Raw genomic sequence first — 23,863 nt, forward strand, 5'->3', positions numbered from 1 at the left:
TCTTCCTGGTAAGAACTGGGAACATGAATGCAAACACAGCTGAAACAGTCCTGGCATTAGCTTACAAATCAGTTACGTTTTCTCTTTCTTTTGTGTAGCTGTTGCAATAGATTTTCAAAGAACCTGTCTGTTTGCACAGCAGATCCTGTCTTGATACAAAGAGTTGGACCAGATCTCTGGAGGCCCCTTTCAAACCAAGGGCAAAGGAAAACATTATTTTTCTCTGTTTATATTCCTTTAGTTGGTGAAAGAAAGAAAAAAAAAACCCCAAACCAAAACTGAACACCCTCCCCCCCATGAGAAAAGCTGAATGTCATAATCCGTTCTTTTCTGAGATACCAGAGTAACTGGTTCCTGTGAAGAATTACAACTTTTATGGTGTGCTTTCTTCTGAACCAATTGCCCACGTGTCATTTTGCTGCTACTAGTAGGATTTCTCTTAGCTAACCCCTAGAGAAATACAGAATGGTATCAACTCCTATTCTAGCACAATTGACCACACAATCTAGTACACTTATTTTGCTAAAAGGAGTTCAAGATTAGTGATTCACATGGAAGCAGTGAAGAATAAATATTTAACGTAAACAAATACTTAACTAAATACAGGACTCTGTATCAATACTTAATTATGCAATACAAGTCACTGCAGATCATGTTATGACTCAGAAATTCTGGATTTTGTCTATAAATGCCTTATTTCTTTTATAAAAATGTCGTACAAATAAAACTCGTAATGTTCATTCACTAATTCAACATAGCTATTAAACTTCATCCTAGATACGATTTTCTGCATATCTCTCCCCTCACACAGAGGTATCCAAATTCTTGGTAATTGTGGTGACAGGCAGGAAATAGAACTGAGGTGTCACTTGCTTTGCATGAGCTGGGTGATGAGTTACCTTTATAGGCAACTGGTAGGAAATACTGTGTTTATATCCTAAAGGAGAGCACGGCACTTTTACACTGAATGGATTCAGATATGCCTATCATTGGAAGCATTCATACACTTTTGGTGTTGTAAAAGCTTTTATTACAGCTTGACCATAACTAAAATGTGTCATTAAAAAATGCATAGATGTATTGTCTCAGTGCTAGCTTCTGTAAAAAGTTGCATCAATTGTTTCAAAACCAAACGCAGGCCACACACGTCACGACGTCGTATTTAGTGATTTCAGGCCACTGGAACAAGAAGAAAGAAGTAAAGGTATTTTTCTTCTTGCCAGGTTTACATGTACTGTGAACTAGACTAATGATTTATTCCACCACTGTATCTTGTCCCAATTCAGCAAAACATTTATGTGTAACTAACTTCAAACCTGTGCATCACCCCACTGATTTCAGTTGAATCTTTGTGTTGTAATAAATGTTAATAAGCAGCACAACTGGAAGCTATAGGTTGAAACCCTATGTTGAGCTTTGATTCACCAAGGAAGAAAGAAAGGCAGATGAGGTGTTTAAGTGAGACAGCAGGAGACAAGTAGTACTGGACACCTAGACTTCAAGCTGCCCTAAGCATCGCCTACATAATTTCTAGGCATATCTCCTTATCATATATTTACTTCTACACAAGGCAATGCAGTGTTACACAAAGACTCCTAAACTACACCTATACGGCCTAGGTGTCGTACAGAAGGCATAATAAGTGAGGCTAATCACCTCAAATGGACCACTGCCCCAACATAGCTATGGTACTTTTTGCACAGCACCATCCGAGGTGTCTCTGCTGCACTCCACAATGAGCCACACAGACTTATCTTTTGTCTCTACCTGTCTTCATACAAAGTCTAAAACAAAACCAATTTTAATTGGACTGTTCTTATTATAAAATCTTCATTAATTGATGCTTTGTTGCTAGAAAATTCTCAAGAGAGCCAGCGTCACAGGTGGATGAAGCAGTATTTCATAATCGGGTTGTAGCTCTAACACAATCAATATGCATGTTGTGGGTGTCATTTAATGTGACGTTGCATTAAGAAGCATGGATTAACAAGCTAAATCCCTTCCTTCCCCTTATTAGTGCTGCCCAATGAACCATGTACCTGCACAATCATGTGAAAAGCGTGTGGCTTTTGCCTTTGCAATCCCTGTCCCTCCTTCCCATCCAGCTCAGGATAGTAAACCTGATTAAGCACAATGGTCATCACTGAAAATTCAACATTACCAAATCAGTTAATTTTTACTAAGGTGGAAATTATAGTATCTCAGATACGTGTTAGTTCCAGACAAAATATAACCATTTAAAACTAGTTTTCTTACAACTAGGTCAGTTTACTGTCCTCACATTAAATATTTGTGAAGTATTTTTTTCTAAAAGGTTAGTTATTCCTGTGACTACTTGCTAAATCCCAAGACTTAATTTAGGTATAACTAAACATCAAAATTAAAGACTGTTTTGCCAGACTGAGAATGAATGACTTCATAGGTTTACCTATGTTTTTAAAAATGTTTTCTAAACTGCTGGGATGAAGGGTATTAAGTATATAAAACCAAGACATTACCTTTCAAAAACAAATTCCACCAATCTGTACTATATTTGTAAAGTCACTGAATAAGAAATTAAACCAAACATTTTTATTTCTTTAGATCTGTCATGTGAATATGAGAGGACAATGTATTCTGCTTAGTGAGGAAAAGCTACCTTGCACTTAGCACTGTTTGATGTGTAAACAGCAATGAGATAAAGACAAAGCAAAACAGTTGACATCAATGAAGTAAACGACATTTACAGAACATGATAATGAACAGCTTCTGGCTTTTTTCTCCGAGGGAAAAGGGGCATATTTTACTGTCTTTTTTCCTTTGTCTCCAGCTTTTAAACCTTTTCCAATCTGAATAAATTTTACATCCTTGGAACCATGTTACGCAGTAGCACTGAGCTGGAATTACTGCTAACCTTTTAAGTGCATAGATTTCTGCTCATGAGTAATGCAATAAAACACCAAAACTGGCATTGAAAAAATAGGAATAACTGTCAATGTCAAGACCTAAAGTATCAGCCCAATACCAATAAATTAAACACTGCAGACAGCTTTCGTGATAGCCAGAACACAGGTCTTATTTTTATTTTTCTAAACTAAGAAAATCACATGTTAAAATACGTCTTTTGCAAACTGGTTTCAGCACAGAAAGCTTATATTAGCCTGTGTGTTGTTCGGTAAATAGTTTTGCATTGTCACTTTCATAAGACAAAATTTCAAATTATTCTGTAAGTGTACCTGTACAATGAAGTACATAAGTTTTTAAATGCAGTGGATATACTCAAATGGAAAGTGAAGAATTACAGTTTGGTCTTTATTCTCAAAATGCCAAACGTCTTTAGGCTAAACTCAGGTACATTTTTTTTTTTTTTTAAATTATATTGATATTCCTGTGGAATAGGTTTAAATCAGAGACTTAAGCCTTCTGTTCCTAAAATTACATTAAAATGTAAATCTAGGATAATTCCATTAAAGAAAAAATTGAATGCACAACAGGAGTGACTCAAAATAGAATTTTTCACACTTCTGGTGACATTAAAAGAAATAATAAAGGCAGTATACCTTGTAGTGCTGTTTCTCTGACTTATATCGTTCAGTATTCTATAGGACAGAATCACTCAGAAGATCATAATTCTGTGAACTATTGCTTTACAAGCATAATTTTGAAGTAGAATATACATTAAATAAAGAGCATAATGATGATGATGATAAAAAAGTAGCAACTATTGAGCATTGCTGAACATGTAAAGAAAATAGTCTGCGTGCAAGTGCAAACTGGTCCAATCCATGTCCTGAAATGCTTCAGAAATTGTGTTTGAACTTTACTCCTACAACTAAGAGTAATTTTGTATTCCTGTGTTCAGATTTACTTTGGCACTAGTTGCCAGTAGATGTCATTAAGTTTATGAGCCCCAAGGCATTTCTCCACCAGCATTTGTTACTTTTTAAATGCTGATTCATTAAATAAAGCTTACTGGGTTAAGAGCCGTAGTATCAGATCTAAAATTTAAAAGGTGCTTTGGGTACCTGCTTATAACTTTCACCAGTATCCAGTTAAAATGTTGACAATTTACTTCCAAATGATTTCATATAACTGTAGTTATACGGATCAGTTTCAGATCGGCTGATTTACAAGAAGCCCTCTTCTTCCCATATATGCAGGTATGGCCATGTGCATTCAGGTACGTATACTAAACAAGTAATTCTGAACAGTAAGTTCCCTTTAAAGCCCTTTAACTTGGCCAAAAAAAAAGTTAAGCCCCCCCCAGTCACTAGTCACTCTAGTGACTTTTGAAATACTGAGAAATATACATTATTTACATAAGAATGAGTCATTTTTTAAAGAAAGATTGATATAATTACTTAATTAATCAATAACATTTATTTACCTATCCCTGGCTAAGAAAGTCTCACACAATACATGAATATGAGTTGGTGTGGTATCTAACTTTACCCACTTGTTCTACAAAGCAGGAATATTCTTCTTTTTACTTCAAATAGAGAAAATACTTACATATTTATGTATGTTATCTATTTAACAATCAACCAGCCACAATCATTTGTGGCCATCCCCTTAAGGTAAGCAGAGGATCCTGCTTTTCGTGCAGCCAGCAAGTTACATGATGCTGAACGCTGAGTTCAGTCACGGAGAATTCACGACCGCTCTCCCATGCTCACAAGACCTGCCTTGTCTCCCCCTGCCCCGCTACCCAAAAATGGGCACAGGATGGATGCCCGTGTGTACGTGTGTTTCTCTCACATCTTCTCAGCCCTCCCAGTAAAAATCATGCCTGATGAAAGCTCACAGATGAACTACTTCTGACACTAAATCTCCCGAAATCCCATAAGCTGTATGCTCAGCAAACCTGAAGTAAACTTTACAGGTTGCACATAGAGAACTCGATTGAAGGGCTGCATCTAAGCAGGTTACTTATGTGCTGAAGTCACACTGACTTTACTCTGTATAAAAGGAACTGCCCATCCCAAATCAAAAGAATTTGTGGATTTACTTCACTACTTTCATGGTTTGTGCATCCAAATAGGACAAAGAAACTCCTTGTTGACTCTTCTTGCCAAAATCCACACTGCATTTACACATAGTGATTTTCAGTTCATGCAATTTAGTCCTGTAGACAAGCTAGGCTTGTATCTGAAGACATTGTTTTTTAAATAAAATGAAAAAATAAAGTGAAAAGATGAAAAAAATTAGAATAAAATAAAATAAACACAGAAAAAAAGATAATAGCAGAATAAATTATGCCTTAGAGTAGCCCTTTTCTTTTTTTTTTTTTTTTCCCCTAAGATATATGAGAAGCTGGAAAGGGAACAGATTGGAGAGGATTATAATTGCATGTTTAAAAAATAGGCTCCAGAATAAACTACAGAACCATAGAATTTGATAAGATGTTCCCATTTGTTCCAGTTTTGACTTAAGGACTAACCTAACTCCATAACATACTCATTGAAGTTAAGTTCATCCTAGTACATAATTTATTGGATGCTGCTCCATTCCTCTTAATTGTTACCTGACTGAGGAGTCCTGTTTAAACAGGGAATTAGGTCTGGAAATATGGCAAATATACATAATGGAGATGAAAATATGGTGGGAAAGCAATTACTGTGAGCATGATGGAAATGGGGAAAGGACTGCAGGTACAGGAAAGTACAGGTGTATCTCTAATAGTGAATCCGGTTTCTCTAGCTGCACCTGAAACCACAGACAAGTTATACAGAAGCAAACACAAAGAAATCCTCAGAAGTCCTAATGGATAAAAATGTACAGTCTCTAGCAGAAGCAGTTTTAACTCATCTGTATTTGGGATAGGAAAGTGATAGAAAATAAAGCCCAAGCAAACAATGATTTCAATAGAAAACCATACCAAAAAGGCATCATATAGGCTTTCTCTGTGTTTTATTCATTACTGGAAAATTGTAAAGACATAGGACAATGTCCAATTGTTTTCCAACAAATTATTCCACTAAATAAATTATTTTCCTGTTTAACGGTACAATTTTCACCACTCATTTTTGCTGTGAAAGGCCACAGATTTTTTTTTTTTTTTTTTTTTTTACAAGTGATTAGCACTGTTCTTAGTCTTTGTAATCTTCATCTTGGGTGAACAAAACAGATCATGAAACTGGCGTCAGTGTACCGGTGTCAAAATAAACACTGCAATTACTGTTTAATACTAAGCTGCAACACCAGCTTGGTAAACTGATTTCTACCCATTAATGGTTTGGTTATGTTAAAATTTCATAAAGGTTAAAGCAGAAATTAGAAGGTGCCAGCTTTTGTCATAAGCCATAAATTACACTTCTCTGTAATTACGGTTACAAATGCAGTTTGTTTGTCTAATGGGATTTCCACATTGTTTCAGTGCCCTTTTCTATCATTTCAGTCAGCAGAAAATTTCTACTAAGTTTTTTTTATTTCAGAGGACTTTCTTGATTTGCATACTTATTTCTGCAAACTGGATTTGTTCTAACAATTTTTCTCACCCAAATTACTACTATTCAAGAAATCAGATAAGCAGAGGCCTTAACAGCAGAGACAGGTCACGGGCCAAAATGGTGTGTTAGGAAGCACAGAACCTCATACATGTTTCCTCCCTGAAACACTCTGAACTACTCCCATCCAGCTCCCTATACGTGAAACTATTTTTCTTTACTTTTGATATCAACCGAGTCCATCGTTTCATATGATTTATGTTGTACTGTACTAAGCTGCAGCGAAAACACTTTGTGCCGTGATTCCAAGAGATGTGTCATAAACTAACTGGAGATAGACAAGACCTATATGCAGAATAAAGAAGTTCCAAAGATCATCTGGGTGATGGGTGATTCAGCACAAGATATACCTGCACCATTCTGTTCAGCATTATATTGTGTAAAATAATTTTAGAAGGCAGACCGATGGAGCTGCCATTTTTAGTAGCTGTATAAAACTGAGATCCTAACATCTTCTGGCCATTAGCACTGAATTAACATATTCAGAAGACTTTATCTGGTTACTTGTAGACTTTAAACAAAACTCAGTTTGAGTAGTTATATTTTCACTACAAAAAATCTGTGTGCAAATCCAGCAAGAATCAAAGGAAACCGTGAATGGCACTAATGCAATACAATCAGATTTAATCTCAGCGTAGAGGTCATTTTGAGGCTTGATTAAGGAAAGAACTACAGGAAGAAAACCATGCTACACTTTGGGTTGACCTTGCCTGACTTTCCCAGAGAGAGTTGGCTAGAGTAACTGTAAATTTAGTTCAGTGCAGTGAAAATTTCAAGCTAGCTCAGTGAAGACAGTAAGTTCAAATGACAGCGAGAGGTATCGTCTCTCTTAGATCTAACATTAAGTTGAGATGAGCTGGGTTCAATGACTGGGGCTTCCGTATGCCAATAACAATTTCTTAAATGACCCATTCCTGACTGGAAATTCATCTACAGTAATTGTATCAGGATGATTTTAAGAGTGACTTTTGAAATATAAATTGCAGAACTATATTATTACTCTAGATTTATGCAATGTAATAGCTAAGTGGTTTCAGGAGCTGAATTTACTGAATCTCCCCCCCACATATGAGACGATTAGCATCCTAGTAAAGTGCAGAGACATATTTTGTACTTAAACTAAAAGCCAAATGAGCTCCTTTACCATTTTTATAAGTGAGTAATCACATCTACTTTTAAGCTAGGGTTTCTACAGCAATTTCATCCCTTGGAGCTACATCCATTTTCATTCTGATGTGAAATACTGGTGGGCTGCCTAAACAGTCAGCACTTCATTTCTTCAACAGAGGACCAAATTTAACCTTTATATATATATATATACACACACACACACACACATATATATATATATAAAACTTCCACAGACTTCTGGAGATTTCTTTTTTCTAACAAAAAATTTAACTTAGCCCAGAGACTTTAAGGTGTAAAATACTCATCAACAGAATTCACAACAAATTGGAAAGTCATCTGTTTCATGTTATATTTATTTTTGCATTTTCTTTCTCCAGTTCAAGCACTTTATTCCAAACAATGTTTTACTGTACCTTTAGTTTTCTGTTAAAACTAAGACAGATGTATGTTCTGTCTTCAGTAGACTCTATAGATCCTGGTGCTCTTAATTACCAAGTTTGTTTCTTTCTCTTGGATTAAACAGATTTTATTTTTTCCTGCCTCCTACTCTTTATCTTTCATGCCACAGACAGATTATTCTCCTCTTATTTTCTGGATGTGTTTCCATATCATGCTTACCCCAAAGGAGACAAGAAAGACAAAGCCGCTCTCAATCAAAGAAATAGCAAATGGTATCATGCCAAGACAAATGAAGTAAATGCAAGTTTGTGGATTAAAAGTAAATGTGCAGAAGTAAACTGACTAGAGCTATAAAAAGGCAAAAGTAAAAGAAGTTTTATACAGTCTGATGTTATTTTTTCTGTTCTGAACTGCTCACCAGCACTGAGAGAGTGTAAAATACCAAAGATTACTAGATATCGGAGTTCCTTTAGGACAATACAGAAATACAAGGAGGAGTGCCTTGGCTCTACCGTACCACTCTAAACATGCAATTTATTCCTGAAAAAAATCTCATATGTTCATTTACACATAGTTAGGTCTACACTTTCGGCTAGCTAGAACTACAATGGAGAGAAAAATAGTTGTTGAAAAGAGAGGTAATCATAACAAATGATTTCTTTACCTCTGAGAGTCTGCCAATGGAGTGCTGTACATCCTCTGCCACTATTCAATCAATATGTATGAAGAATAATACAATGAAGAGGGGATTGTTAACATCAAATGAAAAAAAAATACCCAGAGGAATATGAGTTTCAGATTTACACTCTTGAACAAAGCAGAATTTCTATAGCATTTATTCTGAAAGCCAGACAAATAACAAGTCCACTTGGGACCTAAGACAAAGACACTGAGCCAAGGCTTGGACGCATTTTACTACCTTTACTTTGTTAAATAAAAATTATTCTTGGATTTCATGTAAATTAATGACTATTAAACATCATTGGAGCTGTATTTTCTTAAAGGATCCTTTGGGAATAAAGCAGTAATGTCAAAAGCAGCTAATGTTGAAACTGGAATAAATAAATTAAACATCAAAATCCAAAGCTAAGGTACCTCTGCTTTCAAGTAGAAAAATACTGTTTTGGATATCTTGACATGCAATTAGAACGCAAGTGTGCAGGTGTGTATGTAACTAACCCTGAATTCAGGATGAACCACTCAAAACAACTGCACAGACAGATATTCAAAACAAATATTGTGAAATAAAGTTAATAACATAGAGGTATACTTTATGCATGAGGTGTAGGTATCTGCAGATAAAAAAATAACCACTTAATTTGCAAAATAAAGCAGATGACACAAATGAATATTTCAGTTTTGTTTTGAAAACCTAAGCTGTGATCTTGATTGTATCTTCTGTAATTGCAATGCTAACCTCCTAGTAATGTATCTTGTAGGACACAACTATCCACAAACATCTCACAGAAAGAGGGGGTTTAAGACAGAGGAAATGTAGTCAATTCTCAGAAAGATACTGTATAATAATAACTTTAACACTGACACTATTCCTGAATATTAAGATGCACAGTGATGATCTTAGGGAGGAAGTTTTAGTCTACATGGCCCAGTCATCATACCTGCCCTATTAAAAAAAATGAAAAATTTCTTAGCTTCTGTACACTAATAGGCTGCCTAGGGTTCCATATAATTTTCATTAAAATATGATAGTCTAAGCCAAAAATATAAAAGACTAAGCCTAAAATATAAGACACTAAGCCTAAAGGCTTAGCTGAACAGAAGTGAAGAACAGGAATAAGAAAAATGAGATGAATTAAACCACTTTAAAAATCAATATTGGATGCAAAAAACCCCTAAACTTAGTTACACTTTGTTGTATTTTTCAATCTCAGATATATCTGAAAACATGTAGTGTAAAATGTTACATTAGAATTAGATCAAATTAGTTCTAGGTAATCAATATGACTTTAAAATATGAAGATGTATCTTAATACAACATATAATATATTTTCTGTTGTCCATCCTCAACAAAACTGAGTTAGTCATGATTATTACTATCCAGCATAACAAATCACATACATCAGCCATTTACTGGCATTGCCTCTCAACTCTTCCTTCTTTGAAGTGCAAAGAACAACACTGATGCTTGAAGATCATGCTCCAAGTGATTAATGGAACCTGAATTTCAAAGAAATAATAGGACAACAAAAAAGAGAGCTAAGGTAAAAAAAAAAAGGGTCCTTTTGGTTCAATTCCTGTTCATTTCTGGGGAGGAAAAAGAGTAAAACAAGTTGAATAATCTCATGAACCTTATTTACTCAAAAAACCTGCATGAATGAGGAAGACAAAGGAAAATTTAAGAAGGTAAGAATACTGGGGTAAAGACCATTACCAGTTGAAAAAAAAGGGAAGTGGAGGCTGAAGTTATAAGAGGGCAGGGAAAACACGTTAAAGAGAACAACGTGAAAGCGCATGTTATACATGCAGTAAAGAAGGTTCAACCTCAAAAAAAAAAATCAGTGGAAAAAATTCAGACATCAGTAAATACAAGGTAAACAGGAAAAGAATAAATGATATGCAGCAAAAGTAAACAAAGCAAAACAAAAAGAAAAAGACAACAGAGAAAATTTAGACAATTCTTTTGATGTTGAAATTATTCCAGGTTATGTAGATATAAAACTAACTGAAGCAAGTTTAAACCTGCTTCAGAATCTCAGACAAATATATCTGCTTCTCCTCTGTCCATTATCTTCCTAATAACTAGCTGGTGTAGTTTAGCTGTCAGACCTCACTGGAATCTAAGTAAATGGAATTGCCTCATTTCATTCGGAATCTACAGATCTTGTCCTTAAAATAGTGCTACTGGTTGCGAATCAGATTTTTACAGCAGTATAGAATGAGGATAGCTAAGAAACAAATGTTCACAGTTAAAGCTTTTCACTAGACAGCTGAAATGTAAGTAACTCATATCAGGAAGATGTAAACTGAAGCGTATAATTTTTATGTTATTTGCTATCATGTGATTTTAAAAAACCAAACCAAAACTAAACCTTTTTCAATTTACTTAGGGCTTCACCTATCCATATTCACTTATTGCACTGAAACAAATTTCAGCAAAATTAACTGAGAGTTAACTCTCTAAGTTTTTGAAACTGCATCTTCACATTACCCCATTATTTAGAACGTTTGTCAAGCATGCTTGAAAAGTATACCCCAACAGTCCTTTACTGTCTGGGTATGATAGGTTGCACTATGTGTGTGACTGCATTGTCTTATAAATGTTAATGTATTTAAAATGCAAGCTTTTTGGAGAAAAGCAATGTTCTGCATGTAATCAAGTTAGGACAGGAAAACTTGCACAGTACCAAAAAAATACAGATTTATTTGTTCAACCAAAATTTGAATGTTTGTTTCCAATTTAAAAGATGTTTGGAAGAGAAGAGAGAACATGGAAGAAGCAGAGAAATGAAAAAAAAGTTGAGTATAAATACATTCAGTATTTCTATATATGTGCATGCACACATAAATTGAAGGTATATTTGAGACACAACATAAAAAAAATACATGTTGCCTTTGAATCTCTAAGAAATATTTTTAGAAATTCTAATGACTCTATAAAATGTCTCATAAAATCTTATTTCACAATAATCTAACCTTCACCTCTAAACACCTCAGCTGTTATGCAAAATATTTATAAGCCGAAAAAAACCCATAAATAAAGAATTCAATTGTATTAGATACAAAATTGAACTTAGCTTGGATACCTAAAGACAGATAACTTTTTCTCAGAGTGCTCCAGAGTTACTTTTGGCAAGTTAAAACTTTTTCTAGAATAATTCCAGTATAATAATTTGAAAATTAACTTTTTACTCAGCATTTATTACAAAAGAAGTATATTGGAGCAGGATAATAGCAAGATGATAAATTTCAGACACTGCCTTTGAGAATCACCTATACATAGTCATCCAATCTTTAAAATTCCTTATCCTCTGTGAAATAACAAGTGCATTTCTAATTTTTGAAGGTCTTGGTTCATGTGTTAGTAGAGTGGTCACTGCTAAGTACAGGAAAATGAACATAAAGGAAGTAGAAATGAGTGATAAGTTATCTGTATGATAATGCAAGATAAAAAATAGGATGGGAAAGAAAAGGCAGGTGGGAGACTGATTCAAGTCTTTCCTCTTCACTCACATATTTACTAAGAACTTAAATGCCAAAAGATTTGTGGCAAAAAAAATCTTAGGAGTAACAAACTACGAATCATTAGCTTAACAGCTGCCACAAGAGCTGCCATGTATTGAAAGTGTTAATTATGTACAAGTTCCTGGCAATATGCTAAAGAAAATACACATATTGAAGAAAATATACATATGCAAAGGAGAGCAATTAATAGAGAAGATTTAGCTGTTTTTTGATAATGTGGGAAGAAAATATATGTTCATTAACTCTCATTAAAAATCGATGAAGGATCTTTAACGATTCTGCAGGCGTCTTGAATGCCCTCTGCCCCCTGAAGGGTTTAGCTGCCTGGGCTGTGCAAGAAGCCTTTTTGGGACCACCTTAGCTCAGAAGCAGCTTTTGAGTCAGGTGTTGGGCCCTGGTGCTGGCCTGATCTGGGGTCAGCCATGCCTGTGCCCAGGCACAGACCCCCTGGCCCCCACCACCGGGCTCATGTCCTGGCCCGGTCTCATCCTGCCCCCATGTCTCTGGGTAGTGTCTGACCCCACGGATCATCCCTGGCCCTGCTGTGTGCCACAGGGACATGCCAGGAGGGTGAGGGCCCTGCCCCACTGGAAACTCATACCTCAACGCAGGCCTAGCAAAACTGTTGCTAGCATTTGAGAATGGTTTCAAGGTTCGAAAGTCTCACCCAGTATGATTTCCCTGGATGTGTCTGAGAAGAGATAATATTTAAAGAAAAGTAGAAACGATAGGCTATTCGCACAGAACTATTAGGAAGGAGTTTTGGCCAAGTAGAACTAGAAGGACTTGACAACTGAAAGACATGGCAATTCATCTACGGGGATGGTAAGCCTAAGATCTCCTATCACAGCTTTTCTCCCCTCCTGTGCCCATACCTCCCACAATGGAAAAGCTGAGGAACCTCTGAGCCTGATCTTTACCTTCCTCCTAAAAGTAAATACAATGAATGCCACTTTCCTCATTGCCTGAAGCTTTACTCTGTCAGCAGGATTTTAAAACAAAGTTGATCCTCAACAGTGTTCATAGAGCCTACACACTAGACTTTATTGGGGTGAGACCAAGAATTTTGGTACAACTAACTTATGCTGTGTTTCAGCACACGAAGTCTAATGGCAGTCTGGTACAGTGGTGTAACTTGGCGCTTCATATAGAAATTATTATTCCAGCAGGAGTACCACCCATGGGAAAAATCTGATGTAACCCTTCCAGATCTAGTTATTGCATTCACAATATTTAGATCCAACTAATTTTGTAAGACAGGTCTAACACTTGTTCAGATTTCCCTCTAGTCATCAGACACAGATATCAGCAACAGGTAATTTGTGAAGCAAAGGGATCAAAATGGTATTGTGTAACCGCCTTTGTGAATTTTTATGGACACGGCTGGGTTTTATGAGGTACTGAATCAAATCAAAGTGAATATCTATAAAGAAAAAGGTGATCTGTCATGCTTGAATACAAGAAAAGAGCATGGAACATCAGAGGATTGGAACATCCCTAAAATGTCTATTTTTCCAATTATGTGGGACTAATTAAAAAAAACAACTTTTCTTTATGAATTTACCTTGTATCATTAGACTGCCACAGTCACATTTTTAGGCAAATGGCACAGACATGGAAAAACGTTATTTTCAAGACTGATATTTCTTTCTGTTGCATTTTAAATGAGAAAATAATCAAATGATTGGAAAGAAAAATGGCATTCAATGATAAAAGGAATGAAAAGAAAGAGAGAAGGCATAGAAACTTGCAATGTCTTCCTGGCTTTATATCCATAGCAGTTAGAAGACAAAGGGGATGCCTTCTAAGTATGTTGAATTGGGGAAAGCTGGAGTAAGTGGCCACTCACAGTCTTGAAAATTCTCATCCTGAGCTCTTGTGTGTGAGGGAAAGGAAGAGTGGGGATCAATATGGACAATGCTAGAACAATCACCATTTTGCACACATTGTATTAGTGCTTGTTAGAAAAGATGATGACTGGAAACACACAAAAAATCAGACATAAGGCTTTGCACTTAATGCCTCTGAAAAGTGTCTACTGGGATCTTTTCTCTACCATCCACTTTCCATCACTGTAATCAGATTAACAGAAAGTTTTCTTATAGACAGTGAAGAGGGCATCTGCACTGAAAAACTGTAAAAGAAGATACACCGGTTCTGTGAGCTGACCTACAGCTATTGCTGCAGAAGAGTTTCACTGCTTTTTAAGGGGTGAGAGAAATAGCACAGGCAGAGAGAAACACACACAGCAGTGCACGTCATTGTTCTGTGGGAGAAGGGAAAGTTTGGCACATCTGGGAACAGCAGTTTGAAATTACAAACACAAAATGCGCTCCCTGACCATAGTCCAGCTTCTGCATGAATGTGTATGTTAACATTTTCCCCAGCTTCAAGTTGTTTAATTTTACACATACAGCTTATTTACAAGCAGTATATTTCACCCTGTAAATGTTGGGTGACAAAGATCTGACATTACAAGGAAGGACTAAAAAACGTCTGACAGAATCACCCTGCAATACTGAGAGCATTGTATCAGTTTGCCTACACTACCAAAAGCCGTAAGACTACAATCAATTAGGAGAACTAGCAACCTTGTTTAAACTGAAAATGGTGACATCACGTTGAACAGTTGCCAAACCCACCATCGTTTCTGAAACCATTTTCTATGGTTAAGTAGCCTTGAGCTATGTTTCTAATATACATATACAAATGTAATGACATGATTTTTAATGACTATGTTTCTTACATATACCTATTACACAAAGACATTCTTACATTGTTATATATACTACAGCTTTGGAATATCAATGCTAATATGAAGCAATTGGCCCATAATAATAAAAGCAAGTCTTTCCACTTTTTTTTCTGTCAGATTTTTCCCATATTTTTTCTTTCCTGACTTTCTGATCTCTCCTTTTAGTACCCTTTCTTCACTGGAGTTGAAGACCATTTCTAAGCTGATCTATCACCATTGGCACCTCTCTTCTTTGCTCTGTTTCACTTTGGTTGCAAGATTCGTCGGTCACTAAGGTAGTACCTACTGTAACTTTGAGACTAAACTTAATGTGCTAGAAAAGCTAGTGCATATTCTTATTATGAGGCTAAACTTCACATGCCAGAAAAGCAACGCTTACAGTAATGGGCTGTATCTACACCCAGGAAAAAAAAAAAAATCAAGAGCAAATCAAGAGCAAGTTGAGAATATAACTTCAAATCTCTAATCTCTCTGTATTACATGTCATCATCAAGATAAACAAAGTTCTGCAGTTCTTTTGAAACACACCGAGTTAATAGAAATGTTGGAAATTTCAATCAAGGATCTGCTGATAAAAATCAGCTTCTGAATTAAATGAACACATGGGAGTAGTTGTTGTCAATCAAAAAGCCTTGACTTGCCCTTTCAAGACTGTCTTTCCATTTCTGACCTGCTCCCCCTGCTAAATCTTGAAAAATGATCTTACCTTTCAGGATTTGCTTCTCTCTTTATCCATCATGACCCACATGAAGATACGGTGGGAGATACATTCATTCAGATCCCTTCCTACATAGATTTAGATGGCTTGCTACTGTAAGATCCTAGTTGTATACAGGTTCAATAGAAAGTGCTGCCCTAGCAGTCATAATGCTTGCAAGAACATACATTTACATTTCTGAGCTCAAGCTCCCTCTCAGGACGGCATCAAACACCACAGGATTACAAGCTAACAACTCCCCCTACACATTGGGGTGAAACCCCAGCCCTACTGAAACTCTCAGTGACTCCAAAGGGGAGGGATTTCCCTTTTTAATTATTTACATTAACTCTTCATCCAGGATTATATACTGCTTAATACATGAACTACCTCTCACCTTTTACAGCATCAAGTCTAACATAACCACTATTGATAACACTACTTTGACTCTTTAAGGTACTTTTACTTAAAATGAGAATAAAGACAATGCTATGTCTCATTTCTCATATTGCAATGGCTTAAGCAAACAATGAAAAAATAGGGGTATCTTGTGATCTTAACAGCCATTATTTACTAAGATTGTTCAATCTTCTACATAAAGGAGCGATATTAAACAGTGCAAAGAGGAACAGAAAAATGATAAAAAAAAGTTGGGCATGAACCACCTATAGTTTCAAAAGGGCTGTTATCTAATTAAATTTACTATTAGAGTCAAGATTACACTTGCTTAAAGAAAACATGACAAATTCACTTATTAATGTTACCAGAATGATATGATCTCATCAAAATTTGACTAAGCCAGAAATAATGAATTTATAACAGAGGCCAAATCCTGCCTTCCTGATTCTTGTATGAGTTTGATGCAGTAGAAAGTTACCCCTAGTCTAACTCTATCAACCAAGAAAGATCTGGCCCACTGAACTACTACACTCAGGAGTTTAAGGCAAGAAATATTAGGCTCAAACTCCCTCTCAGTAATGCAAGATATAATCTACCCTATGTAGCCAAAGCAAAGCTTTATTGATAAAAGCAGCTTTATTCAAATGTTCAGCTATAAATTACTTCTAAAGAGTTGGCACTGCAATGTTCAGACATCTATTTAAAAATACTATTTGTTCTTTTTGGATGCTTATCAGATATCTTATCAGATAAAGCTTTGTTCATGTGAATCTAATTATTCAGGTTTTTGCTAAGTTCTTTCCTGTTGGAGCTTCTTGCAAAGTACCTTCAAACTATTTCTTTTTCTGAATAAACTGAGTGATTCCAAACAACTTTTGCTAGAAGAGGAATAAATTACTGATCAGGAGCTCAGAATCCTTTTGGTCTTCAAAGGATTTAAAACATTGAATTTAACTCTTCCCCTTCAAAAGCTGGGGTGGGGAGGAGTGGAGGGAGGAAGCTTTTGAAGTGGGTCATTTTTTGTAAGGCAACTTAGCTTCAGGTTTCTTCAGAGCTAGTGTATTACACTATTCGGTATAATACCAGAAGTGCTAACAGCTTAAAACATTACCAAACAATAGTAGCCCGAAGACTTATATTTAAGAAAAAAATCAGAATTAAGTACATTTTTTCTGCAAAATTTGATGTAGTATGTTTCTATTTACAGGCCCCAAATCTAGGAATACTGTTTTATTCGAGTGCTAGCCAGAGTGAAAGATACAAAAGTTGAGAGAAAAATCCATGCGGAAAAGGCTTAGATATGAAAAATTTGAAACACACATTTTACATCATTTTAGTTATTATTGGTCTTTTACAGTTACTCACTGTACTCATTATAAACTTAGCCAATTTAAGTGAAGATCATTAATGTCAAATAGACTTCTCTCATTTCAGTGATACTTCTTAGGAAAGACTGAAGAAAGGCAGGCAAATGATCTCAATCAGGAAAGTGAAAAGAATTTGAATTAATAAATTTTGAGATACTCCCAAAATTTCCTGAAAAAAGCAGAAGCTTCCACTTACATGAAACATCTGGAATGTGTTCAGCCTTAGATACACTACATTTAGGTGTCTATATACGGCTTTTTATATTAAGGTCTAACTATTAAAGGGGATGTAGTCAGTACAGTTTATGAAGCCAGAAATGTGGTTCAGTTCACCCTGAAGCACACATCTACGTGTAACTCTACACAGAACTGAGTAGGGACTCAATCTCCTTTGATTGCAAATGGGAGCCAAGATAACCAGCTCATGTGGAGACACACACACAAAGACCTAATTTTAGCTGTTGGGTGTTGAATCTTATCCTTGGTTTCAAAGCAGTCAAAACTTTGTTTCTGTTTTTCTTAATTATATGAAGTAAAGTAAATATCAAAATGAAGATGGAAATATCAGTTACATACAGTGAAATTTCAACAAAATCAACATGTTCCATAAGAAAAGTCTACTTTTAATAAAACGTTTTTTCCTGAAGACAAAACGTTTCATCAGGAAAAAAACCCAACCCCAACCAAAACAAACCCCCAAAGGCCCCCAAAACCAAACCAAACCAGACCTACTCTAGTCCATAGAAGATGGAAAAATAACTCAGAAGTTTCCTTCCTTTTTCTCCTTTCAGGCAATAATCCTAATGGATATAATACTCTGATCTTGTTAAGAGGGTATATGGGTACTCCAGAATTAAATCCTCATGAGCACGTACTGAATAATAAATAATTTCAGAGCTCATTGAAAAGTTACGACACAAATGTTAACTGTTGGAGGAAGGACCTCAACAGCAAAGAGGCACCAAAATAAGAAAAATATGAATACTAAATATAAAGTTGTTTTCCTACCTGTGTGCAGACAAATTACTGAGGTACAGGGTGTATTTTTCTTCAGCAGACAGCCCGTCCATCATCAAGTAAAAAACATGAAAATTACTCTGGTTGAGAGGCTGCATAATGACACGAGATTTCTCCAACATGTATGTATAAATCCTAGCTGATTGAGAAACAAACACATAAATTCATTATACTAATTGCTCTGAATTTATATATTATAAACCATTCACCAATGCAACAGTGAAGAATAAATAATGTTTCTTATAAAACAGTCTGAGGTGAGCATATAAAAATTAATACCATTAATTCCACCATGGTTTTCTATATAAATCACATATAAACCCCTAATTCCATTAAAGTTAGTGGAATAAATGTCTTACCTTGCTTACTTACTGTCCTATATTATCTGTAAAATTACTTAATTTTAAAGATAATGATGTTGACTTGTACTGTTTTACTTATTTGAGGAACCAGTTGTCATATTTAGCAAGACTTTCTGAGAGACAAGCTATTAGCCATCTGCCCAAAGTGTAGCCATCTGAGCATCACCATCTATTCTAAGCTCCTTCTTAATGGAGAGAGAAAGATGCAAAAAAGACCAAGATATCTTGGAAAAACTAGACTTGGAACCATTTCCTCCATCTCTGTTGGTAATCAAGAATACTCAGATTAATAGTTTAGATTAATCAGCTAACTTTCAGACGCCTACTTCTAGATGGCTACAAAGAGACAAATCCTCTGCAGAGCTGGTCGTCAACATGCTCAGTAACCTGTGCCTGGGAAAACATGGGCATCTCAGAAGTGCTGTGATGAACTGGCCAAATGAGAAGCCATCTGAATCAGCACATCTGGGAAGAAGGTGAAGGAGGATGAACCTGACTGTGATTTGCCTACAGAAATGCTGATTACAGGATCATACAAAACCCCAGGCCCATTAAGATTCTGAGAGAGGTAAAGCGCAGAAGCAGAGGAAATCATCCTTGAGGTCCCTTCCAACCTGGCATTCCATGATTCTATGAAATATTGGACCCTCAGATTCATTCACCTGCTTCACCAGTAGGTACACGTGAAGAGACAAAGGGAGAGTCGCTGTTTTGGGCAGAGTACTCCAGCCCTCCACTGAGTGTACATCACCACCACCATGCAGTTCCAGACACAGCAGGCTGAAGAGAACACGGAAATGCCTAACTGTAGCTAAAGGTCAGGGTCCTCCCTGTGAGTGGGGACCTGGTTCCAGTTCCCACTTACCCCACTGTTTGCATACTTTATCTCATCATTGGTTAATGCAGAATGCTAGCTGTGGTGCAAAGACCAGAAGCATGTCCCTTCACACACAGCTGAGCATCCCCACTGCCAGGATGCAGCTTTATGCTTCTCAGTCTCTGGAATACGGCACAGCTTTCACACGGTCTTAGCAAGCATCCTTACCCTGGCAAAGACTGTTGAATTTAGAGGGCAAGGTGCACTTCTCAGAAATAGAGGAGCTATATTTTTGAAACGCTGTGAGCAGAGGAGGATATTAAACCATAGATTCCCATAGTCCGGATGACAACCAACTCATCTAAGACTCCTTCCTTTACAAGCTGGAAGTAGCTCTTGAACATTCAGTGATAGAAAATACTGGTACATGCATCCTGTAGCACAGTAAGTATGTTCTCTAAACACATACCATTTTTGAGCTGCTCATGGTTTTTTAGAATTTTTTTTTTTTTTTTACTTTTTTGAAGCAAACTGGGTTTAAGCATAAAATAGCACTCAGTTTTTCAGTGCAGTCAAAACTACTGCATTTCTAGGCACATGCAGAAGCACAGCTTCAGACGCCTGAGAGACCTGAAGTTTGAAGGCAGAGTGGGAGTTTAAAGACTTCTAAAGATGGAGATAGTTGAAACAGTATTTTCAGAATCAGTTTTGGACTCAGAGGTATCGCCCAATGCAATGCCGGGCAAAGTTGTGCAGGTTAGATCTCGGTGTGTGAGAGTGTATATCAGAAGCATGGCAGTTACATTAGCCCAATGGCTAGGACAGGAGCCAGAATGTCATGATCCTACCACTGCACCACTGCTAACACCCACAGTAGCTCATTCAGAGCTAGCTTGGTTATTGCTATACCATCTGTATTTGTCTGCTAATTATATTTTAAATTTCCCCTAAGTATCTTCTTATCTTTTGGAAAGCTCTAAGTTTCTGTCTATACTGTTAAACACAGCAAACTTGAAGTTACTTGAAGTTGTGTGTATGAGGCAATGCAGCCTGTGAGAATATTGTTGAAAGACAGTGTAGGTGGAGGGAAACAAAATCGGTGAATCTTGAACACGTTTTGAGAAAGGCCTCAGCAGTTAAGTGCTGTCCCTGAACTAGGTATAACTATGCACGGTCTCACAAAGTGCTACTCTGTGCTGGCCAAACCATCCCAGACACGTACCAGTTAAGCAGTACGGAAGGTCAGTGGTACACTATACAGGGGCATCTTCCACCCTTTCTTTTATTTAACAGCACAGGCATGGCCTGACACATGTGCTGGCAGCTAAAACCGTGCCTGGGATTCTAGCTCTCTGGAAGAGAGAGTAGTACTGACAGAGAAGACTGCACGGCTGACTTGCTGAACTAAGGAGACATGATCTGGCCCATTTAATCATCCTACAAAAAGTAGAAGTGAACTCCTGCTATTATGGAACCCATATTATGAGAAATTGTGTATCAGCCATCTAGTCCTCTGTTGCTACATTACGGAAACAAGAACTGTGCTGGAAGTAAAAGTGCACGCTTGGGAAATCATTAAGCTGGTAGCAGGGTATGTTTCTGGCTCCAGTAACTTTGCAGCACGCTACAAATTGAAGCAATGCAATCTTAAACTATCATGGCAGGACTGGCCCAGACACACACTTTCATCAGAATCAATCATTACCTGGCTGCCATTCCTACAGGGTAAAACAGAATAGATGAACCTGAAGGATGATTTCCATCTTTTATTGTGCTTGTAACTTATTTCTCAGTAAAACTAACCCTACCATCAATTAATTTGAAAAGAGGCCATTACTAATCTTGAATCACTTTTTAGTGTGCAATGATCTTCACTAAGGTTTTCATAACTATCACTCAGGTGTTTTTAACATTCATTGATCAATAAAAGCGAGAAAAATGTTACTGAAGGTCATCTATCTGATTAATTAATACATTTAATTTTAATGACGGGCAACACCATTTATTTAGATGACACAAATTAATACAGCCCTTTTCAGGTACTTCAAGTCACCCACTTTAATAAGGCTAAATACAGTTCATCTCAGTTAGCATCTCCAGCAATGGGAAGAGCTGTTAAGAAAAGTCGAGCTTCTGATCAGCAAGAATCAAACACAGCACCACCTTAATGGAGCTGAAGTAACTCATAAAGAAAACTATCACACTAATATGCTTTTCTACAAAGTGAAATGATATATTCATTAATCTATGTGTGAAATAAAAGGCAAAAATAATAGAGTTCCAGAGCAAAGCCTGCCATTTTTGTGCAATGTTAACTGTGCTCACAAGCACAAGGAAATTTGTACATCCTTTAACAGATCACTTGATCTACTGAGCGGCTACAAAATCAGCAAGTGGGCCCTGTATTGAAAGTGTGCCCAGTGAAACCTTTCTTCCAGCTATGCATTCTTTGAAACTACATTGCTCTTTCTCAAAAACCATGCTGTCCTAATCACAGCTATTACTAAAGACAAAATAACATTTGAAAGTCCAGAGCTGAAACACAGCACAAAAACACACCAGAAAGCTTAGCTGGCTGCAGTTTGTCTTATACCAAAACCCAAAATTCATGTCTGAATCTTTTTAATTGCTAAAAAATGTTTGTAACACACACAGGTGACTATGCATTCTGCTTCTTTTTAAAATCAAGTTAGATCCTTCCATTTCAGTGCAACTTAGAATTACAATAATAATCATCATCATCATCATCATCATCATCAGGCCTTGGTTTTCAAAAAGTGAAGACTGAGAAAAGCAAGGCCTGAAAAGCAAGGCAGGAAAATCTGTAGAATAAGTTTGCTAGCCTTGATTTTCTCTTTCTATCCTTCTTTTTTAGTAATTTCAGGAAACTGACAGAAGCCTTACCTTTCATCTTAGGAATTATGTCAACTTACCGGAAAGACCATTTACTCTCTCCCTTGCCAAATAAAAATAAAATGCAGTAATTTTTCTTCTGGCAATAAATAAATAATAAGTCTTTTACTACTATGCAGTGGGTGTAAATGATTATGATTTTTTGGCAGAAGATCAGTCTTTGAGTTCTGTTAGGTATTAATTTATTTTAGAAACTTAATGAAATCACTGGACTGTAGTTTATTCTGTATTTGTTCTGATGTAAGACTTTTTACTAGTTCCCACTGCCTTATCTTATCGAGTCACAAAGAACTATGACTTAATCTGGGTTATAGCTTCTCCACTTGTTTGATTGGACTAAAGCAATGAAAGGTGCCTGACCACAAAGCCAGTTGTCATAGAAAAACTCCCATTTGAACCCAGCATCGCTGCACACCTTTTCAGAGAGTGACAAGAGTCAGAGAAGACACAGAAAACCTCTGCAGATATCTGTACTGGCTTTGAGTAGAACCACACTCAAAGGCTACATCCTTGTTTTCAAAACTTCGTGGCAAAGATCCAGTTTATGAGAAAGACCGAATCAAGCCTGTAGATGAAAATTATGGCCAACATTTCTGTTATTTGGGTATATTGGACTTTCTGCTATAAGAATAAACCTTATGTGACAAAAGTCGGAGCATTTCCAGGTTCTAGCCATAAAAGAACTTCATAAAATGAACAAAAAGCTGTCACAAACTTCATTGATGTCCACTCAAAATGCAAGGAATGCTACTCTGAGCTTGCCCTCTATCATAAAAATGTACACATGGACTTTGCATGCCCCTTCTTAGTAAATTGCTCTGGATCTCCACCCTTAAGATCTGTCTGTTAAGGAGTTTAAACAACCTCAACTCTTTGACGGAGGCAGTCTAGTGTTGCTTGGATTTTTGTTTACAAACCAGACATATTTAGCCCAGTTTGCCTCAATGAGTTATAAAGTCATGTCTCAGCAGAATCAGGTGCTCTGCATATTTACATTTTTCACTCATGTTTAAACAGCACAAGACAGTAAATACTGCTGCAAATCATCTTGCAAATAGATACAGAGAATCACTGGCTGGGATTTAAACCAGCCAAAGACAACACGCCTGATTCTTTTCTCATTTATGGTGGTGTAAATCTGGGACAATTTCACTTAGAAGCGATGCTTAGCAGTGGCCTAGAAAAGGCAACATCTACAATGCAAATCAAACAGCACGAACAACTGCAACTTACAAAAATAAAACCAACACTTTTACTGCTGTACTGGGGCTTCTCACTCTTGACTGTAAATTACAGAAACTTCAACTACCTTAGATTT

General features: G+C 36.5%; 1 protein-coding gene across 3 annotated transcripts in view; it reads right to left on the reverse strand.

The window, feature by feature from the left end:
* Positions 1 to 23,863, reverse strand: part of MYO16 (myosin XVI) — a 405,915-nt gene that overhangs the window by 144,217 nt on the left and 237,835 nt on the right. For all 3 annotated transcript variants that reach the window (XM_054807394.1, XM_054807387.1, XM_054807380.1), the window contains one exon: positions 18,445 to 18,592. In XM_054807394.1, the coding sequence (XP_054663369.1) occupies positions 18,445 to 18,592 (148 nt within the window). The remainder of the gene's footprint in view (positions 1 to 18,444; positions 18,593 to 23,863) is intronic.

This window comes from Grus americana, chromosome 1 (genome assembly GCF_028858705.1).
Source record: "Grus americana isolate bGruAme1 chromosome 1, bGruAme1.mat, whole genome shotgun sequence".
NCBI lineage: Eukaryota > Metazoa > Chordata > Aves > Gruiformes > Gruidae > Grus > Grus americana.